The 19,279-nt window shown below is 46.1% G+C and overlaps 1 protein-coding gene across 4 annotated transcripts in view; it reads left to right on the plus strand.

Annotated features, from left to right (window-relative positions):
• Positions 1–17,202, plus strand: part of LOC110525859 (methylcytosine dioxygenase TET3) — a 57,075-nt gene extending 39,873 nt beyond the window's left edge. For 3 of the 4 annotated variants that reach the window (XM_036980014.2, XM_036980015.2, XM_036980016.2), the window contains 7 exons: positions 5,821–5,914; positions 6,803–7,011; positions 7,342–7,492; positions 7,688–7,777; positions 8,225–8,362; positions 8,916–9,276; positions 11,062–17,202. In XM_036980014.2, the coding sequence (XP_036835909.2) occupies positions 5,821–5,914; positions 6,803–7,011; positions 7,342–7,492; positions 7,688–7,777; positions 8,225–8,362; positions 8,916–9,276; positions 11,062–12,821 (2,803 nt within the window). In that variant the 3' untranslated portion in view covers positions 12,822–17,202. The remainder of the gene's footprint in view (positions 1–5,820; positions 5,915–6,802; positions 7,012–7,341; positions 7,493–7,687; positions 7,778–8,224; positions 8,363–8,915; positions 9,277–11,061) is intronic. The other variant, XM_036980012.2, reaches the window with a different exon arrangement.
• The last annotated feature ends 2,077 nt before the right edge of the window (positions 17,203–19,279 follow it).

Here is a 19,279-nt window from a genome sequence, read left to right on the forward strand (position 1 = left end):
AGAGAAGAGACTGACAGACTGAAATAACTCAGAAACCATAGGAGTATGATACATACTAGTATTTACCTCTAGATAAGGCAGGGAAAAGGAGCATGGACTGAAATTGACGGGTGGGTGGAGGAAACACTACAAAATACTGTTGTAGCTGGTGTGCTTGTCCAGGGATTTTAGCACCCTAGATTACAGCCACGCAACTGGCAATGGCAGTCTCCTGATTCACCTAGAGCAGAGCTAGCTGTCCTCTTCTTCACAGTCTCTCTCTCATTCTCCCTCTTCCTCCTTCTCTCCTGTCCCCTCTTCCTCTCTATCCCCCTCTCGCTCTCTCTCCGTCTCTCCCCTTCTCCGTCTCTCCTCTGCCTTTCTCCTTCTCTGTCTCCCTTTCCTCTTCTCTATCTCCCTCTCTCTCCCTCTCCCCCCCCCTCCCTTTCTCTCCCCTCCTCCCTCGCTCTCCCCCTTTCTCTCCCCATCTCCCTTTCTCTCCCCTTCTCCCTCTCCTTTCCCACTCCCTCACATTCTCTCACTCTCGCTTGCTCTTTCTCCCCCTCTCCCTCTCTCGTTCTCGCTCGCTCCTTTTCTCTCCCCTTTTCCTTCTCCCTCTCTCTCCCCCTTTCCCTCCCCATCTCCCTCTGTCTTCCTTTCTCTACCCTTTGCCCTCTCCCTTTCTCTCCCCCTCTTTTCATTCCTTCTCTCCTATCCTCTGCCTATGAACAAGAGTATTGGCATCAAACTCTCTCACAGCTGTGAGCTAGCATCACTCTCTCTTTTCTTCCCACTCTCTCTCTCTCTCTCTCTCCATGCCTCCCTCTATTTTGCTCTCTCTCCCCAGTGCTGCTGTCCTCCTACTCTCCCCCCCTTAACACCCCTGTGATCCTGTCCCCAGGGAATCCCTGACCCAGAATCCAATAGGAGGAACAGGAAATAACCGCATCAGCAGATCAGACCAAACAGAGAAGAGGGCTAGGCATAGAGAGAGGATAGGAGAGAGGTAAGGAGAGTTGAGAGGAAGAGAGAGGAGAAGTAGGGAGAGATGAGAGGAAGAGAGAGAAAGGAGAGGTAGGGAGAGATGAGGGGAAGAGACAAAGAAAGGAGAGGCAGGGAGAGATGAGAGGAGGAGACAGAGAGGGAGACAGAGAGCGGTATATATATATCTCTCTCTCTCTCTCTCTCTCTCTCTCTCTCTCTCTCTCTATATATATATATATATATATATATAGAGAGAGAGAGAGAGATAATGAGAATCAAACCGAGTACATTTTCATTAGGGAATGGATAGACTCAGTTTCATAATTCCTCTTGGGAGAATGGTAACATGAAACTAGGGAATGGATAGACTCAGTTTCATAATTCCTCTTGGGAGAATGGTAACATGAAACTAGGGAATGGATAGACTCAGTTTCATAATTCCTCTTGGGAGAATGGTAACATGAAACTAGGGAATGGATAGACTCAGTTTCATAATTCCTCTTGGGAGAATGGTAACATGAAACTAGGGAATGGATAGACTCAGTTTCATAATTCCTCTTGGGAGAATGGTAACATGAAACTAGGGAATGGATAGACTCAGTTTCATAATTCCTCTTGGGAGAATGGTAACGTGAAACTAGGGAATGGATAGACTCAGTTTCATAATTCCTCTTGGGAGAATGGTAACGTGAAACTAGGAATGGAAACAATCACATTTACCATGTATCCTAATAGTTACGCAATTATCAACTGACAAAACAGGAATAGTTCAAATGCAGCTGAGTTTTCACTGACTAAACATGGGGGGGCTGCTTAGGTTGGGACCCACACATTGTTGTATAGGGGACCGGGACCGAGAGTGACTGGCCATTATATTGACAGAGGACTGTTTCTATAGACCAGTGACTCATCAGGATGGATTGGGGGGGGGGGGGGGGGGGGGGGGGGGGTGTAGGTAGGTAGGTGAGGAGAGGAGGGAGAGCCTTCTTTGTTTGAGAGATGACGTAAGAACTAAAGCCCTCCATAGTCTCCCCCTGACCTCTGACTCACCTCTGACCCCATTGGCCCACCCCTGTGGAGGCCGAGCCAACACACTTTGACCGGCTGATAATTGGTGAATGAGTTCCCATTAAGGACAAAGCCACATGTGTCCCACCATGATAGACCCGGTCAGGGGTGACGTTATCAACATGACAGGTATGATACACAGGGAAGAAGGAACATCTGAGTAATGCTGGTAGCTAACTCAGCCACATCTCTTTACACATTGTGCAGCGAGGGACACGCGCCAGAACCTAACCAGGCACATACACATATACCAAGCCAACGCACACGGATGCGGTTACACTTGATTTGGATAGTTCCCTATAGATGATCAAGAGATTAGGTCATAGTATCCACAAATGATCAACTGCACATGTTGATATGCAACCGCTTGCTAGGGTTATGGTTTAGGGTTAGAGTAAGGGTTAGGTTTAAGGTTGGAGTAAGGGTTAGGTTTGTTGGAGTAAGGGTTAGGTTTAGGGTTAGAGTAAGGGTCAGGTTTAAGGTTGGAGCATCCACCTGCAGGGTGACCTCGGATGTCAGCGACACATTGGTGCGGCTGGCTTCCGGGTTATGCGGGCGGGTGTTTTGGAGGACACATGACTCAACCTTCGCCTCCCGAGTCTGTTGGGGAGTTGCAGCGATAAGACAAGATCGACATGTTGCGTACATTTGTATATGATCACGTATCTATTATGCGTGTGAATACTTGGGAACAGATTTCTTAAAGTAAAATCACTTGGAGCGGAATTCCTGTAGTTTTTACATTCTTTTATGTCCCCCCCCCCCCCCCCCCAAAAAAAAAATATATATATATATATATACACTACAGTTCAAAAGTTTGGGGTCACATAGATATGTCCTTGTTTTTGAAAGAAAAGCGCATTTTTTGTCCATTAAAATAACCTCAAATTGATCAGAAATACAGTGTAGACATTGTTAATGTTGTAAATGACTATTGTAGCTGGAAACGGCAGATTTTTTTATGAAATATCTACATAGGCGTACAGAGGCCCATTATCAACAACCATCACTCCTGTGTTCCAATGGCACGTTGTGTTAGCTAATCCAAGTTTATCATTTTAAAAGGCTATTTGATCATTAGAAAACCCTTTGCCAGATGAAAACTGTAGTTGTGATTAAAGAATCAATAAAACTGGCCTTTTTTAGACTAGAAGCAATAAAACTGGCCTTCTTTAGACTAGAAGCAATAAAACTGGCCTTCTTTAGACTAGGTGAGTATCTGGAGCATCCGCATTTCTGGGTTCGATTACAGGCTTAAAATGGCCAGAAACAAAGAACATTCTTCTGAAACTCATCAGTCAATTCTTGTTCTGAGAAATTAAGGGTATTCTTTGCAAGAAATTGCCAAGAAACTGAAAATCTCGCACAACGCTGTGTACTACTCCCATCACAGAACAGCACAAACTGGTTCTAACCAGAATAGAAAAAGGAGTGGGAGGCCCCGTTAACAGTGAAGAGGCGACTCCGGGATCCTTGCCATCTAGGTAGAGTTCCTCTGTCCAGTGTCTGTGTTCTTTTGCCCATTTGAACATTTTCCTTTTATTGGCCAGTCTGAGATATGGCTTTTTCTTTGCAACTCTGCCTAGAAGGCCAGCATCCCAGAGTCGCCTCTTCACTGTTTACATTGAGACTGGTGTTTTGCGGGTACTATTTAAACCAATGAAAATGAAAAATAATATTGAAACTTGTATTTGAATGTAGCAGTTCTACAACAAACGCGGTTTAGCCTGCACGTCTTTGACGTGACATTGCTTGCCTCTTTGCTCAAGTCGTTTGCAAGTGATTTCCATTTTTTTTATGCTTGTCAATTCGCTTGGATCTTTTTTCCCACTGTGCTCATCTCGTTCTGTATGTCCTGTGCAACCATGTGCAATGCATCAGTGCAACCATAGTATCATAACCGGCCAAAGGGATCACACCAACGCACTCTCTCTCCTTAACTGACAGTTCATTTACCCAAGGCCTTTTTTACATTTTAGCAAGGGCAGGCCTGCTTCTCTCCACAAAATTATATTAGGCCTAGTATAAAAAGTGCTAAAGAAATGTCCTATTTTGTAGCCTATAGCTTTTCCTGCGATTTCACGAGAAGAGCAATAGTGGAGTAGCCATATAGCCTATTGTAGCCAAATAGCCTATTGTAGCCATATAGCCTATTGTAGCCATATAGCCTATTGTAGCCATATAGCCTATTGTAGCCATATAGCCTATTGTAGCCATATAGCCTATTGTAGCCATATAGCCCATTGTAGCCATATAGCCCATTGTAGCCATATAGCCTATTGTAGCCATATAGCCTATTGTAGCCATATAGCCTATTGTAGCCATATAGCCTATAGTAGCCATATAGCCTATTGTAGCCATATAGCCTATTGTAGCCATATAGCCTATTGTAGCCATATAGCCTATTGTAGCCATATAGCCTATTGTAGCCATATAGCCTATTGTAGCCATATAGCATATTGTAGCCATATAGCCTATTGCACACTGGAACAGCTGGAAGAGAAGGGCTAGAGTTGTAGCCAAAGTAAGAAGCTAAATATTAGGCCAGTCATTATCTAAATAGTAGGGCTATTCATATTTACCTGTCAAAGTGCAGGACAAATAAATAAATATGTGCATTCCTCCAGGCTGCGCTCTGCAAGTCCTTTCTGGCACACAAAGCTCCACTGTTGATTACTTCTACATTTTTAAACAAGAACATTATTCTACCTAGGAGACAACGACACAGTGCAATGAGGAATGTATTATTGTATCAAGTGAGTACACAATTATTCTACAGGACTGTAAAACTGCAGTGATGCATATGCTAATTTGAGTAACTGCTCCAACGTCCTGTTTTGAATGACTCATGCCGATATAACTGCATAAAGCCTTGGCCTGATTATGCAGCCATTTGGATCAGTAGGCTAATGGGACTTTTCTTTGCAGTTTACAAGGTCCAGAAAGGCATATTAGCAGGCTCGTCATAGTGTGTATTATGTCGGGTTGTATCTCCGTTAACAGATACCATCAGAAAACATGGCCTTCTCGTACAGATAGGCGCTGTTTTGACGTTGATCATTCTCCCAAGTCGTCCTATAATTTAATGTGGCCACCAATATGCTCACACATGCCCAGTTATTCAGGCAACGTTACTGTGCACTTTGCCTTCTCTCCTGTTCCAAGCAGCCTCGCACACCTAGAACCAAGGACAAACTCTTCAATAGAACACGTTTTTTGATTGGCTGTCAACGCTTTATCATCGGAGGGACAGGGACAAACCGTAGCTCTCGTTAGTCGATCTCCGCTCTCTTTGTGGTTATCATTGAAGCTTCGAATGCTCCTGTTCACTTGAACTAGAACGATAAAAACAAAAAAAAACAAAAAATGATATGGTTATAATTATCGTTATAGTTATCGCATGGCGTGGACGGCCCTGAAGGGTTCGGGTTTCATTCTCTTCGTCAGACACACTGACTAACAATGTTCTGGTCAGATTATGTTGGGCTTTGGCTGCTCCCGTCACGCCTCTGTGAATATCAACGGTGTCCTGTGAACACTCCTCTTGGCCAGCCAGCTTGTGGTTTCTGTGTTTGACAAGACACCTTCAACTCTCAAATATTTGCATTATGGTCATGCAGAAGCTCATAGGCTACTTGCTTACTAACCAATAATGCCATTAGTTAATATACCACAGCTCACGGGTGTTTTAAGGCATGATGTGAACGTTTTATACTGGAAACAAATCAGTTGAACTGTTGTGTTCAGGAAGACATACACTCACACTGTACTGTCTGTCTCTCGGTGCAGGTATGGAGAGAAGGGAGATGCTATCCGTATTGAAAAGGTAGTCTACACCGGCCGGGAAGGCAAGAGCTCTCAGGGATGTCCCATCGCCAAGTGGGTGAGTACATAAAACACTGAACCTACCTCTCACAGAACAAACAAAGCCTAACCTTACACAACACCTGATCCCAGATCTGTGTGTCAACACCAGGTCCCAGATCTGTGTGTCAACACCCGGTCCCAGATCTGTGTCAACACCCGGTCCCAGATCTGTGTGTCAACACCTGGTCCCAGATCTGTGTGTCAACACCTGGTCCCAGATCTGTGTGTCAACACCAGGTCCCAGATCTGTGTGTCAACACCCGGTCCCAGATCTGTGTGTCAACACCCGGTCCCAGATCTGTGTGTCAACACCTGGTCCCAGATCTGTGTGTCAACACCAGGTCCCAGATCTGTGTGTCAACACCCGGTCCCAGATTTGTGTGTCAACACCTGGTCCCAGATCTGTGTGTGCTCTAACCAACTCCATTGGTCTCATTACCAAGCCAAACATGACCATGAGTGACAGGGGGTTGACATGGTAGCACAAACAGACTGGCCCTTGGGCTGACACAACACACTAGTGTAGGTAACCACAAACAATTTCTTATCAACACACAACTTTCACCAGACATTGTAAAACCAAACAGACATTTCACACTTCACTCCTTCTATATACTAATAGCCATTAGTGAAAATGAGGGGGAGTAGAGCAGAGGTAGTAGACAAACACCACAGCCTCACCCTCAGACAGTAAAGCAGTAGGGGGTCCGGTAGGGGGTCTCCCTGAGCCCTCTCCTGCCCAGCTGGAGGTCTCTACCTCTGTCACTCTCTACCTCTGTCACTCTCTTTGACACCCTGCTAACGGGTTCATGGCTTCTCAACAGACACTATTGATAGAGTAGAGGAGAATCCGGATGTCAATCTCTCACTCTCTCTCTCCCTTTCTCTCGCCCTCTCCCGTCAGGTGATTCGTCGGGGCAGTGATACAGAGAAGTTGCTGTGTCTGGTGCGTCCCCGGGCGGGTCACCACTGTCCCAACGCCTTCATCATCATCCTCATCATGGCGTGGGAGGGCGTGCCCCGGGCGCTAGGCGACAAGCTCTATCGAGAGCTCTCCGCCACCCTCACACAGTTCGGCAACCCCACTAGCCGCCGCTGTGGACTCAACGACGAGTGAGTGACAGGAAACGTTCACAGAACCACGAATGAGTCGGCTGAATATGCTTATATTCTTCTTAAATTAGCAGTAAACTCAGCAGTGCAAAGATGTTTAGATGGCGCACTGAGGGAGGCTTTCAGACAGAACGTCTGTGCATGAAAATAAATGAGCAAGTTAGTCTACTTATGGACTGCAGACTACTTCATTGTCGTTGTCAATAGACATTCAATGCACTGAGGTGTTCTCTTTCTGAACGATGAACATTACCTTGTGAGTGTCTGATGGGGGTTTGTGAGTGGTGCTGACTGTGTTCGTGCTCTCTGTCTCCCCCTGCCTGCCTGCAGTCGTACGTGCGCGTGCCAAGGCAAGGACCCCGACAGCTGTGGAGCTTCGTTCTCCTTCGGCTGCTCCTGGAGCATGTACTTCAACGGCTGCAAGTACGCCCGCAGCAAAACACCCCGCAAGTTCAGACTGGCAGGAGACCACCCCCAAGAGGTAATGTGTAGTACCATATCTGTACTACTGAGACTCACAGACTCACAGCCTCCACAGACAAGAGATGCCTCCCTTCCTCGCGTTTATATCCAAAAACGACATACCACCTGTGTACAATTATTATTATTGACCACACCACACTAAGCTAACACTGTGATTGAGCTACCAGGGTATCTGTCTTTGTGTGTATGTTAGGAGGATCAACTCAGGGATAACTTCCAGGATCTGGCCACTGAGGTGGCTCCCCTGTACAAGCAGCTGGCCCCACAGGCCTACAGTAACCAGGTAACATCTGCCTTTTCACTCACCATCACCTACCTGCACTTACACTCTTAGGGGAAAAAGGTGCCATCTCGAGCCTGACAGGGTTCGTCGGCTGTCCCCATAGGAGAACCCTTTGAAGAACCCTTTTTGGTTCCGTGTAGAACCCGTTGGGGTTCATTGTAGGACCCTTCCCACAGAGGGTTTTTCTAAGAGTGTACACCTAACTGAGACCAGCACCGGAACTCTAAATAGTAGACGGTCCCTCTGAAAGTAAACAAAACAAGCTGAAGGATGCTATGTGTTAGATATGTTGTGTACAGTAACAGGTTGTTCTGGGACATGTCGTCCTCTTCCCTGTGTCCCACCAAAAAGTGCACAATAAAAACTCACGGCTGCAATGAGTGCTAGATATGGTCTGTAGAGTAAAACCACGCTAACCCAACTTGTGTCCCCTCTCCTGTCCCTCAGTGTCAGAATGAGACGAAAGCCACAGACTGCAGGTTGGGTCTGAAGGAAGGCCGGCCGTTCTCCGGCGTCACCGCCTGTATGGACTTCTGTGCCCATGCCCACAAGGACCAGCACAATCTCTACAACGGCTGCACTGTGGTACGACACACAGCCTTACCTCTGCCCCTGTCTCGTTCTCTCTTTTTGTCGCTCTCTCCGTCACTCTCTCGTCAATCTTCTTTCTCGCTCTTTCCCTCTCTATTTGTGGACATTGTATGGATGCTCCGCTGTGTGGGGGGGCCTATGGGGGTTGGTATAGTGTCTGTGTCTGACTACATGAGGATAGAACAGACAGTGAGTGTCCCACCCTAACCCTTCCTCCACCCCTACCACTCCCCCTGTACGGTCCAGGTGCACTTGCCCCCCAATACCCCCTTCCACAAAGCATGTGTAAATATTGGACTATAAATTCTGCCTTCCTGTATTGTACTTATGCTAAAATGTTTATTCTATTCTACTGAGCCATTTACTCTATGTTCGTATTCTTATCTTTTATTATTTCTTATTGTTGTTGCATTGTCAAGAAGGAACTTGCAAGTAAGAATTTTGAGGGCCAGTACATGAAACTTGAAAGTTGTGCAGGACAACTGTACGACACACAGCAGTTGCGCTGTCTCTCTCGCTACGCTAACACCCCTCTGTTCACCCCCAGGTGTGCACGCTGACTAAAGAGGACAACCGTACGGTGGGGGAGATCCCAGAGGACGAGCAGCTCCACGTACTTCCCCTCTACAAGGCCGCCCTCACAGACGAGTTCGGCAGCGAGGAGGGCCAGCGTCAAAAGATGCGTACAGGCGCCATTCAGGTGCTCAACAACTTCCGCCGCGAGGTCCGCAAGCTGCCCGAGCGAGCCAAGTCCTGCCGCCAGCGCCGCCTGGACGCTAAGAACCGTGCCTCCGAGAAGAAGAAGGGCAAGCAGCAGCCGCCAACGCCCACAGAGACGCCGGAGAAACCCGGGATCAAGATGGAGGTCCGGCACGCTGGCTCCCCTGTCAGACAGAATGGCAATAAAGGTGAGATGACCTCTGAACTCTACTATAAACATGTAGGAGAGTGGCTTTATGAGTACTGTGAGGTTGATGATAACAATAAACCCATCACTCTAGTATTGTGAGCAAAACTCCAACCAGCTTTACAGTACGATGATAATAGTGTGGTCATAGAGCAGATCAGGGATCGTTTTTCTTGGACGGACGGTCTGGGGGCTGGAACATATGGTCTACCAGTTGGGGAGCCCGAGAGTAGATGCTTTAATCTAAACTGACCTACACTTAACACCTATAGCTAGTCTTTTTTTATTTATTTTTACTTTAAAAAAAAAAGTTTTACCCCTTTTTGTCCCCAATTTCGTAGTGTCCAATTGTTTAGTAGCTACTATCTTGTCTCATCGCTACAACTCCCGTACAGTCTCAGGAGAGATGAAGGTTGAAAGTCATGCGTCCTCGGATACACAACCCAACCAAGCCGCACTGCTTCTTAACACAGCACACATCCAACCCGGAATCCAGCCGCACCAATGTGTCGGAGGAAACACTGTGCACCTGGCAACCTTGGTTAGCGCGCACTGTGCCCGGCCCGCCACAGCAGTCGCTGGTGCGCTATGAGACAAGGATATCCCTACCGGCCAATCCCTCCCTAACCCGGACGACGCTAGGCCAATTGTGCTTCGCCCCACAGTCCTCCCGGTGGCGGCCGGTTACGAACCTATAGCTAGACGGCTTACAGTATGCAGCCCATGCAGGAATCAAACCCATCAATCCCAAAAGTCCAACCAAGTGAACCATTAACCTCTCTGAACCACCCATTCCGGATCCGGTATAATTGTCATCAGCAGTCAAATAATATTACTAGAAAATATTCATATTCATGAAATCACAAGTGCAATTTTGCAAAACACAGCTTAGCCTTTTGTTAATCCACCTGTCGTCTCAGATTTTGAAATTATTCTTTACAGCGAAAGCAATACAAGCATTTGTGTAAGTTTATCGATCACTCCACAAAACAATAAGTACACTTAGCATCAGGTAACTTGGTCAAGAAAATCAGAAAAGCAATCGAATGAATCGTTTGCCTTTGATGATCTTCGGATGTTTTCACTCACGAGACTGCCAGTTAGACAACAAATGTTCCTTTTGTTCCATAAAGATATTTTTTATATCCAAATACCTCCGTTAGTTTGGTGCGTTATGCCCAGGAATCCACCAGAAAGGTCACGACAACGCAGACAGAAATTCCAAATTATATCCATTTATAATCAATCCTCAGGGTGTTTTTCAAATATCTATTCGATAATATATCAACCGGGACAGTTGGCTTTTCACTAAGACCGGGAGTATAGCCACCTTTCTCTTTTGCGCACAACTCACTCTGAGAGCCCCCACCTATCCACTTACGCAATGTGGTCGTTCACGCTCATTCTTCAAAATAAAAGCCTGAAACTATGTCTAAAGGCTGTTGAATCTGGTTGATATCCCTTTAAATGGGCAATAGGGATGCATAACAACAGAGAGGTTTCAAAAACAGGGGCACTTCCTGATTGGATTTTCCTCAGGTTTTAGCCTGCAATATCAGTTCTGTTTAACTCACAGACAACATTTTGACAGTTTTGGAAACTATAGAGTGTTTATATCCTAATCTGCCAATTATATGCATATTCTAGCATCTGGTCCTGAGAAATAGGCCGTTTACTTTGGGAACGTTATTTTTCCAAACATAAAAATAGTGCCCCCTAGTTTCAAGAGGTTAAAACCGCTTGATCTTACCTGTCTTATCACCCCTCTATCTTCCCTCCTCCACAGCCATCCCTAAGCAGGAGGTGAAGCCCACCATAAAGAAGGAGCCAGTGGACCAGCGCTTCCAGCCCTTCCATGGTCAGCTGGAGGGCTACCCTGCCCAGGCTGCCGACCCCTACCACGTCTACCCCTCCCGCCCTGGCTACTACGCACGGGGAGGCCTCTCTTCCAATGGCCAGCCCCCTGCCCTTCCACCTCCACCAGGCCCTGTCAATGGCTACCGCCCTAATCTACCGGCAGCACTGCCCTATAGCTACTACACCTACCCTCCCAACCCTAGCACACTTTTCCCCCATGAGCTCACTTACGAGGGCTGCAACGGCTCCTGGCACCACATGGGGCCCAAGTTTTCCCCCAGTCCTCTGGACAAGAAGCCAGACGTTCAGAGCCTCCAGGCCAGGCTGGCTCACTCCTACTCGAGCCCAGGCCACCTTGAGCAGCAGCAGCACGGAGACCCAGCCAACCAACACCAACGCAGCGCTTACCCACACCCTCATCAGCCTGACTACAACCAATCACGTCCCTCTTCAGCCTCCTCAGAGCCCTCCCACAGAGGGACCCCCGTCATCAAGCAGGAGCCCATGGATATGCCAGTTTATAAGGAGGTCAATGCCCAGAGCTGTCCCAGCATGCCCAGCACCACCCTTCAGCCTGGCGCTGCTGGAGGGCCCTGGCATGGGCACAAGCCCAACGGCATTAGGGTGCCCAGCAGTTGGGAAGGCAACCTCCAACCACCAGGCCCCCCGGAGGCTCCCTTCACTTCAGACAAGCAGCAGTTTCACCAGCAGGGACCTCGCCAGACTTTCCAGTCCCCATACCTCCAAGAGCAGCATCAGCATCCCCCACAACAGCCCTCCCCATACTCCCAGCAGTGGAACTCTTACCATGGCCCAAACACCCCCACTGCCTCCCCTGCTCCCTCCCCGTCCCCCTCCATAAAGATACCCCCGTCCCCCTTTCCCTCCTCACACCCCGGCACCCCCCACCACTGGGACAGCCCTGATTCCAGCCCTCAGCCTAAGGCTTGGCCCATGAGCATGGTTCCTGCTGGTTATAGCCCCAGTCCCGTCGGAGGCTTCCCCGACAAGATGTGGTCCAAGGCGGGCGAGAGTTGGGGCTCGACCCCCTTGGGGCTCCAGGAGAAGGCCTGGAAGTCTTCCGGAGGCTCTATGGCAGGTACACCGTCCCCGGCCCCAGAGGGACGCTTGTTCCCCGATGCCCTACAGCAGTCGGATGGACAGTCCCAGGCTGAGACTCCTCGCAACCTCGAGGAGGAAGAGCGGTGGTCGGACAGCGAGCATAACTTCTTGGACCCCAGCATCGGAGGGGTGGCGGTGGCGCCCGCCCACGGGTCCATCCTGATTGAGTGCGCCCGGCGCGAGCTGCACGCCACCACACCGCTCAAGAGGCCCGACCGCTCTCACCCCACCCGCATCTCCCTAGTGTTCTACCAGCACAAGAACATGAACCAGCCGTGCCACGGCCAGTGGATCTGGGAGGCCAAGATGAAGATGCTGGCGGAGCGGGCTAGAGAGAGGCAGCAGGAGGCAGCTCTACTGGGGCTGCCCTACGACGACATCAAACCTGGGAAGAAACGCAAATTGGGGGCCACGGCAGCAGGGGCCAGCCCGGGGCCTGGCCAGACCACGGACAAGAGAGAGGGGCCGGTGACACGGCTGGCCTCCACGCGACACACCACCTCTACCATCACTGTATCCCCCTACGCCTTTACCACCCTCACCGGGCCCTACAGCCACTTTGTGTGAGGATGGATGGACACACAGACACAGACTGGTGGAGGGAGAGAGGGCTGAGCAGGCCAGGGAGGAGTGTCTCAGCCCTTCCTTTAGTCCCGTGTCTCTCTCCATCCTTCTCTTCCTGCTCTGTTTCCTCTGGGCTGGAAGGAGGGGGACTACTGGTTTAACTCCTCGTTTTGTTTTGTTTGTTTTTGTACCTCATGTCAGGCAGCAGTTTGGACCAGACCCTGGGCCATACAGACACGCTGCCTGTGGTGCTCGTCCTCTTTCCTCCGCGGGGGGACTCCATCGCTTCTCCTTCTTCATAGAATTTTAATGATCCTCCTAATTATTACTATTATTATCAATATTATTACGATTGCTATTGTTACTGTCAATGTTGTTATTACAGGTATTGTTATTTTTATGATGCTGAGTTGATTTGTTTGTTTTGTTTGATATGGCTGTTTTGTCCTTCATGTTGTTATTAATGATGTGATTGGTTTTGGTTTTTCCCCGAGGGGTTCTGTCTCTCAGTCGGATCTTTATTTTTCCCCATATTTCTGGAAATCTGCCCATTTCTTTGTTGTTTTTCCGTAGGCCTTTGACATTCTTGTGACTGTACTTGGCCTTTCTCAGCACTGCAAGGCTCCTCAACACAGTCTTTCCAGCATGGAGTTCTAAACATTTGAATCACTAATCATTACCAGAAAGAGTGAAGAGAAACGCCACCACCCACAGAAACTTCTCAGAACCATCCGGTTTTTAGCAACGAAACTCATGCCTTTTTTTAAAACTCCTCTCTTGTCTGCCTTGCTGTGAAGAGAAGGGTTCTTCTCTCGTCATTGTTACTCTCACCCTACCAATCCATCTCACTCTATTGGTGCTTCATGTTGACCTTCATCCTTTTCACAGGGAGATTGTCAGTCACTCCATTTCTCTACTCTTCATGGCACTAGATGCTGAATATAAGGAATTGGGTGCTTCTATGGCATAGACGTAGAGTGAGTAGAACAACAGGCACTGGAAGTCCTCGTCATCCTTCAGGTGTTGGTTGAGAGATCTATCCCTCCAGTTCTATGACTCCCCTGTAAGCCCCTGTAAAATGGTGCACTGATACACAGACACACGCACACACACAAAGCTCTTGTCATCCAGCCAGCACAGAGCAATGCCTTACTGCTTTAAACCACCGAGGCATGGCCGCCAAAGTCTGGTCCTTCTAACGACCGCAGGCAGCACAGGCCACGCAAGGCCTTTACACTGAAACCGGAGACATAGATGGGAATAGTGTGTGGCCAGAAATGCACTCCTAAACACACACTGGTGCTTTCTCTACGCATGTCGACACACCAAGGGCTCAGTCAGTCAGTCCTGCTTCTGCATGGTGCTGTTTGTTGTCTTGAAGCAGAGCTAGGTTTGTCTCTATGCATACATTGTCACAACAGAGCCAGTAAAACCTTATTCACCAATCCTGGCTGCCTCTGCATTGGCCCTAAGTCATCAAGTGTTGCAGTCAGTGGGTTGAACCCCAGCTGTCTCTATCTAATGTGCACCACAGTGGACTGGGCTACAAGAGGTTGTGAATCTTTTTTCCACATCTTGCACTAAGATCCTCCTCAGCCTGTTAGAGAGGCCTCTCACTCAGTGCAGTGCAGTGCTGCATGTTGTATCCAGCTCTTAGCTTTTGTGTGTGTGTGTGTGTGTGTGTGTGTGTGTGTGTGTGTGTGTGTGTGTGTGTGTGTGTGTGTGTGTGTGTGTGTGTGTGTGTGTGTGTGTGTGTGTGTGTGTGTGTGTGTGTGTGTGTGTGTGCGCGCGCACGCTTGTGTAAGTGCGTGTGAGAACCAGAGTCTGCTTGGTGCTCACTTCTGAGACGAAAAACCCTGGTGCTTATGAAGTTGTCGATATAGAGCTCTCTATACCTCAACGTTGCAGAGACACTGGTCATGGTTGCAAAAAGCTAGAAACACACACACACAGGCACCACAGAGGACAGAGAAACATGATGAACATTAGTCCACAGCTTCCCTGTGTGCTCTCTTATCTAAACTCATTTTAATCCACTTTTTTATTCTTATTTATTACATGATAATGATGATTGTTTTTCGTTTTTTTTTTATAGGTAATACAAATTGTACATACAGAAGAAAAGATTTTATAAAAGCACTTTTAATCTTGAAAAAATAACAGATTATTGACAACTTGAAGCTTCGTTTTTTTGGTTTGTGTTTTTTTTTGGCGGGGGGATAAAAAAAATGTAAATATTTAAAATATTTAGCTAAGATTATTTAACTGGTGAGGGATAATGACTAAATCATGAATGATTCCAGGCTTTTAAGTCCAGTCAGTTTGTCAGACAGCCTTCAGCAGCAGAAAGCAACACAGTGATTTCCAATATGTTGTTGTGTCTGTAGATGTATACTCAATACTGCTGTCCGGATTTCATTAGTACTGTACTACACGATACCTCTGACAGCAACCAACCAGTCCCCCTTCGTGAGAAGAGATAGACCTAATCAGTAATCAGGCTGCTTATAAACCCGAGTATGATATCTAGCTGTCCGTTCTGAGAACCAATGCTAAACGAAGGGCTCTGTAATCAATCCGTATCGCAGGAATTCAGTGGTAAAGCCCAATTGAAATTTAAACGCAACGGTCTGGTGTTGGAAGAGACGGCATTCCCGCTAAATGCATCACATGTCGGCGCAATCGGAAATGACTACATTTCGATCACGAAATCTGTTAACGCTTCAACGATACGGATTGAATAGAGCTCAAAATATTTTGATTTTTTTTAAACACGAGAATCAAACAGGTGCAGAATCAAACTCATCAGAAATGTGTGAGAGAACTCTAGTGACAGAGGTGAGGTGTAGCCCCAGCCAGCGATCTTGTTCATTGTGTTAGACTATGAGGTGAGAGGTTGCCACCGCCGTAACTCATTTTCAATGTGGTTGTTGGTTATTATTATCAACGATAGTGATTATAACAGTAGTAAACGATGTAACCTTAATGAAAAACCATGACAACTTAACACTTGTAGTACCAGACTGAAGGTACAGTGTATTACTGGAAGACACCAGGTAATACCTGGTAGTATAGTTTGTAATATTGTCTTTTGTTAATTGTCATAGATTGTCACAGACATGACCAACAGGACTTTGACTAACTTAGAGACTGGGGGAAAATATGCCTGTTCCTTTGTCTCACCACTACTCATGATCCTGTTTCAACTGTATTCTATTCTCACTTTAAGAACAAACTCCCCCCTTTTAAAAAACGATAATGCATGAGTCACACACAGTTATAATGATTCAGTCATATTCATTCAGTATGTAATAATGGGTGCCGGTCATTATATTCTTCAGATGAATTTTGTACATTTCTATACAAGATGTGATGGAAATAACAGAAACATGCTCAAAGGAGGCTGGTGCTATGGTGCCCCCCCCCCCCCGTGGAATAGTGTGTGTGTGTGTTGGAGGGGGGGGGGGGGGGTTATATTATATCACTGATATTTTTTATAGCTCTTAGAATGATAAGAGGAACTATTATTTTAAATATGTCCGTTTCAGTGGGTGGGGAACTGCTCCGGTGCTGATCTTATGGGAACGTCCCATTCATGTTCAAGGCAGTGGACAAACAAAAAAAGACAACTGTTGAATTGAAGCACTCACACATTTCATACATACACTTTTATTAATCCTTGTCCCCATAAGGTACTTTTAACTGGTATGGGGATTGAATGATCATATTATATTGAAGTGAACAGACTGTTATCTTAATTGAGAACTTGTTGCAGTGTATGTGCGGAAGCTATTCTATTAAACATGACTGTTTTGGGTATGTTGTACATTTTAATGGTGAGGGGAGAATGTTAAAATATTGGAACAATATTGGAACAATTGTGTACTCCCACTCTATTTTTCTCCCTCATGCACTTATTTTCTTACGTACTTATACACTCACTAACTGCTTACACATCTCACATATTTCCTCACATACTTTCCAGCTCTCTCTCTCTATCCTTTTCTCCTTCTCCCCCCCCCCCCATCTCTCCCTCCCCCCTCTCTCTGTCCCCCTTTCTCTTTCTCATAAACACACACACAAATATTATCACAATTTATACCCCCTTCTCAGTTCTCAAGCTGGGCTCAAGCTTAAATCCTGCCCCAAATAAACAGAAAACAAACAAAACACCACAACTGGCAGCTACATTCCTTTTTGAGTTCAAAGATTGTTCTTGGTTCTATTTTTTCATGTCAAGTATGCAGTATGTAAAAAAGTTGTTTTGTTTTTGTTCAGTCTCTCTTTGTAGCTGTATGGTGTATTATGTGAATACATAGTGTATGTGGTACAACCCACAATATTGTTTTATGTTGCGCGATAAATAAAAAGCTAAAAATGAAAATCATTTGTGGTATGATCAATATTTTTTTTTACATTTTGTCAATTTTACTTATAGCATGTTAGAACTAGAATAACGATCACTCAAAGCACAGTTCAGTTACCTCTTCATGTCCACGTGGTGGCAGCACAGCAATATTATGTTCTGTCTGTCTGTCTATCTGTCTGTGTCTGCCTCTCACTGTCTCTCACTGTCTGTCTGACTGTCTCTGTCTGATTATCTCTGTCTATTTGTCTGTGTCTGTCTCTCACTCTCTGTCTGTGTCTGTCTCACACTGTCTCTCACTGTCTCTCTCTCACTGTCTCTGTCTGTCTGTCTGTCTGTCTGTCTGTCTGTCTGTCTGTCTGTCTGTCTGTCTGTCTGTCTGTCTGTCTGTCTGTCTGTCTGTCTGTCTGTGTCTGTCTCTCACTGTTTCCCTCTGACTGTCTCTGTCTGACTGTCTCTGTGTGTGTGCGCATGTACGACCTTGCAGCAAGAGCCCAGCAGCAGGAGGAAAAGCACAATGATATGCAAAATATGATGATTTCATTCACAGAGATCAGCTGCCATTCAAATTGGAAGTATAGCATAGAATAAATCACACCAATAGACACGTTCCCATTAGGAGGGAATTTAGGACAGATTAGCTGTGAATAAAATGTGTTTTGCACCTCATCGTGCCTTGCCTCTATCACGACTTCTGGACATGACACAGTACCTTGTCATTTCTGCCTCGCCCTCCATTACCCATCTGTACACTGTACCAATCAAGTAACCACTGACCAGGTCAACAAATTACACGTTGGACCGAATTAAACCTCCTGCAACGTCCAATCCAACATCGTTCAACCTCATCACCCAAATCAAAAGAGTCGCCAATCAGGTGCAGGGTGTACTTTGATGCAATTACTCTATTTTCTCTCATAATGGGATGATATCTTTCCTGCAAGGATTCCTTGGAGGTCTGAGGTTAAAGCATGACCGAAGAAGAAGATGCGTCTCGTTTTATCTATAAAAGGACTTGCACAACTCATTTAATTAGCTTAATTTAAAATAAAAAAATGACACATTTATTTTGGCATACACCACTGTAAACGTAATTTGCCTGATGACACGCAGGAGGAATAGGAGAGTCTCATTTCATCAGAGAGGAAGAGGCAAAGTGAGAGGGTTTACGCAGCCCAAAATCTGTACGTGAAAATATGACCACGAAGTGAGGAATTTTTGTATGGAGGTCAATGAGAGAGAATCGAATTTGGTCAACAAAAAATGTAATTGCTAATTGGCTACATGAGGTTAATTTGATCAAATATAAGTATTGTAATACTTAGGTTATTACAAATGCGCTGATTGATATAGGTGGACTTGTCATTTCAGCAACTTTGAAATTAATTATATAATAATCAGTCCATCTCTCTATCCTTTTCTCCTTCTCTCCCTCACCGCCCCCCTCCCCCTCACACCCCTCGCTGTCCCCCTTTCTCTTTCTCATAAACACACACACAAATATTATCACCATTTATACCCCCCTCTCAGTTCTAAAGCTGGGCTCAAGCTTAAATCCTGCCCCAAATAAACAGAAAACAAACAAAACACCACAACTGGCAGCTACATTCCTTTTTGAGTTCAAAGATTGTTCTTGGTTCTATTTTTTCATGTCAAGTATGCAGTATGTAAAAAAGTTGTTTTGTTTTTGTTCAGTCTCTCTTTGTAGCTGTATGGTGTATTATGTGAATACATAGTGTATGTGGTACAACCCACAATATTGTTTTATGTTGCGCGATAAATTAAAAGCTAAAAATGAAAATCATTTGTGGTATGATCAACATTTTTGACAGTTTGTTGTCAATTTGATTTATAGCATGTTAATTTGGAACTAGAATAACGATCACTCAACGCACAGTTCAGTTACCTCTTCATGTCCACGTGATGGCAGCATAGCAATATTGTGTTCTATAGATGTCTGTGTGTGCGCCCATGCTGCAAAAACCCACAAGCAGGAGAAAAAACACAATGATATGACAAATATGATGATTTCATTCACAAGAGCTCAGCTGCCATTCAAATTGGAAGGATAGCATAGAATAAATCAAAGAAATAG

The sequence above is a fragment of the Oncorhynchus mykiss genome, chromosome 6, assembly GCF_057628025.1.
Source record: "Oncorhynchus mykiss isolate SJ-2025 chromosome 6, ASM5762802v1, whole genome shotgun sequence".
Classification (NCBI taxonomy): domain Eukaryota; kingdom Metazoa; phylum Chordata; class Actinopteri; order Salmoniformes; family Salmonidae; genus Oncorhynchus; species Oncorhynchus mykiss.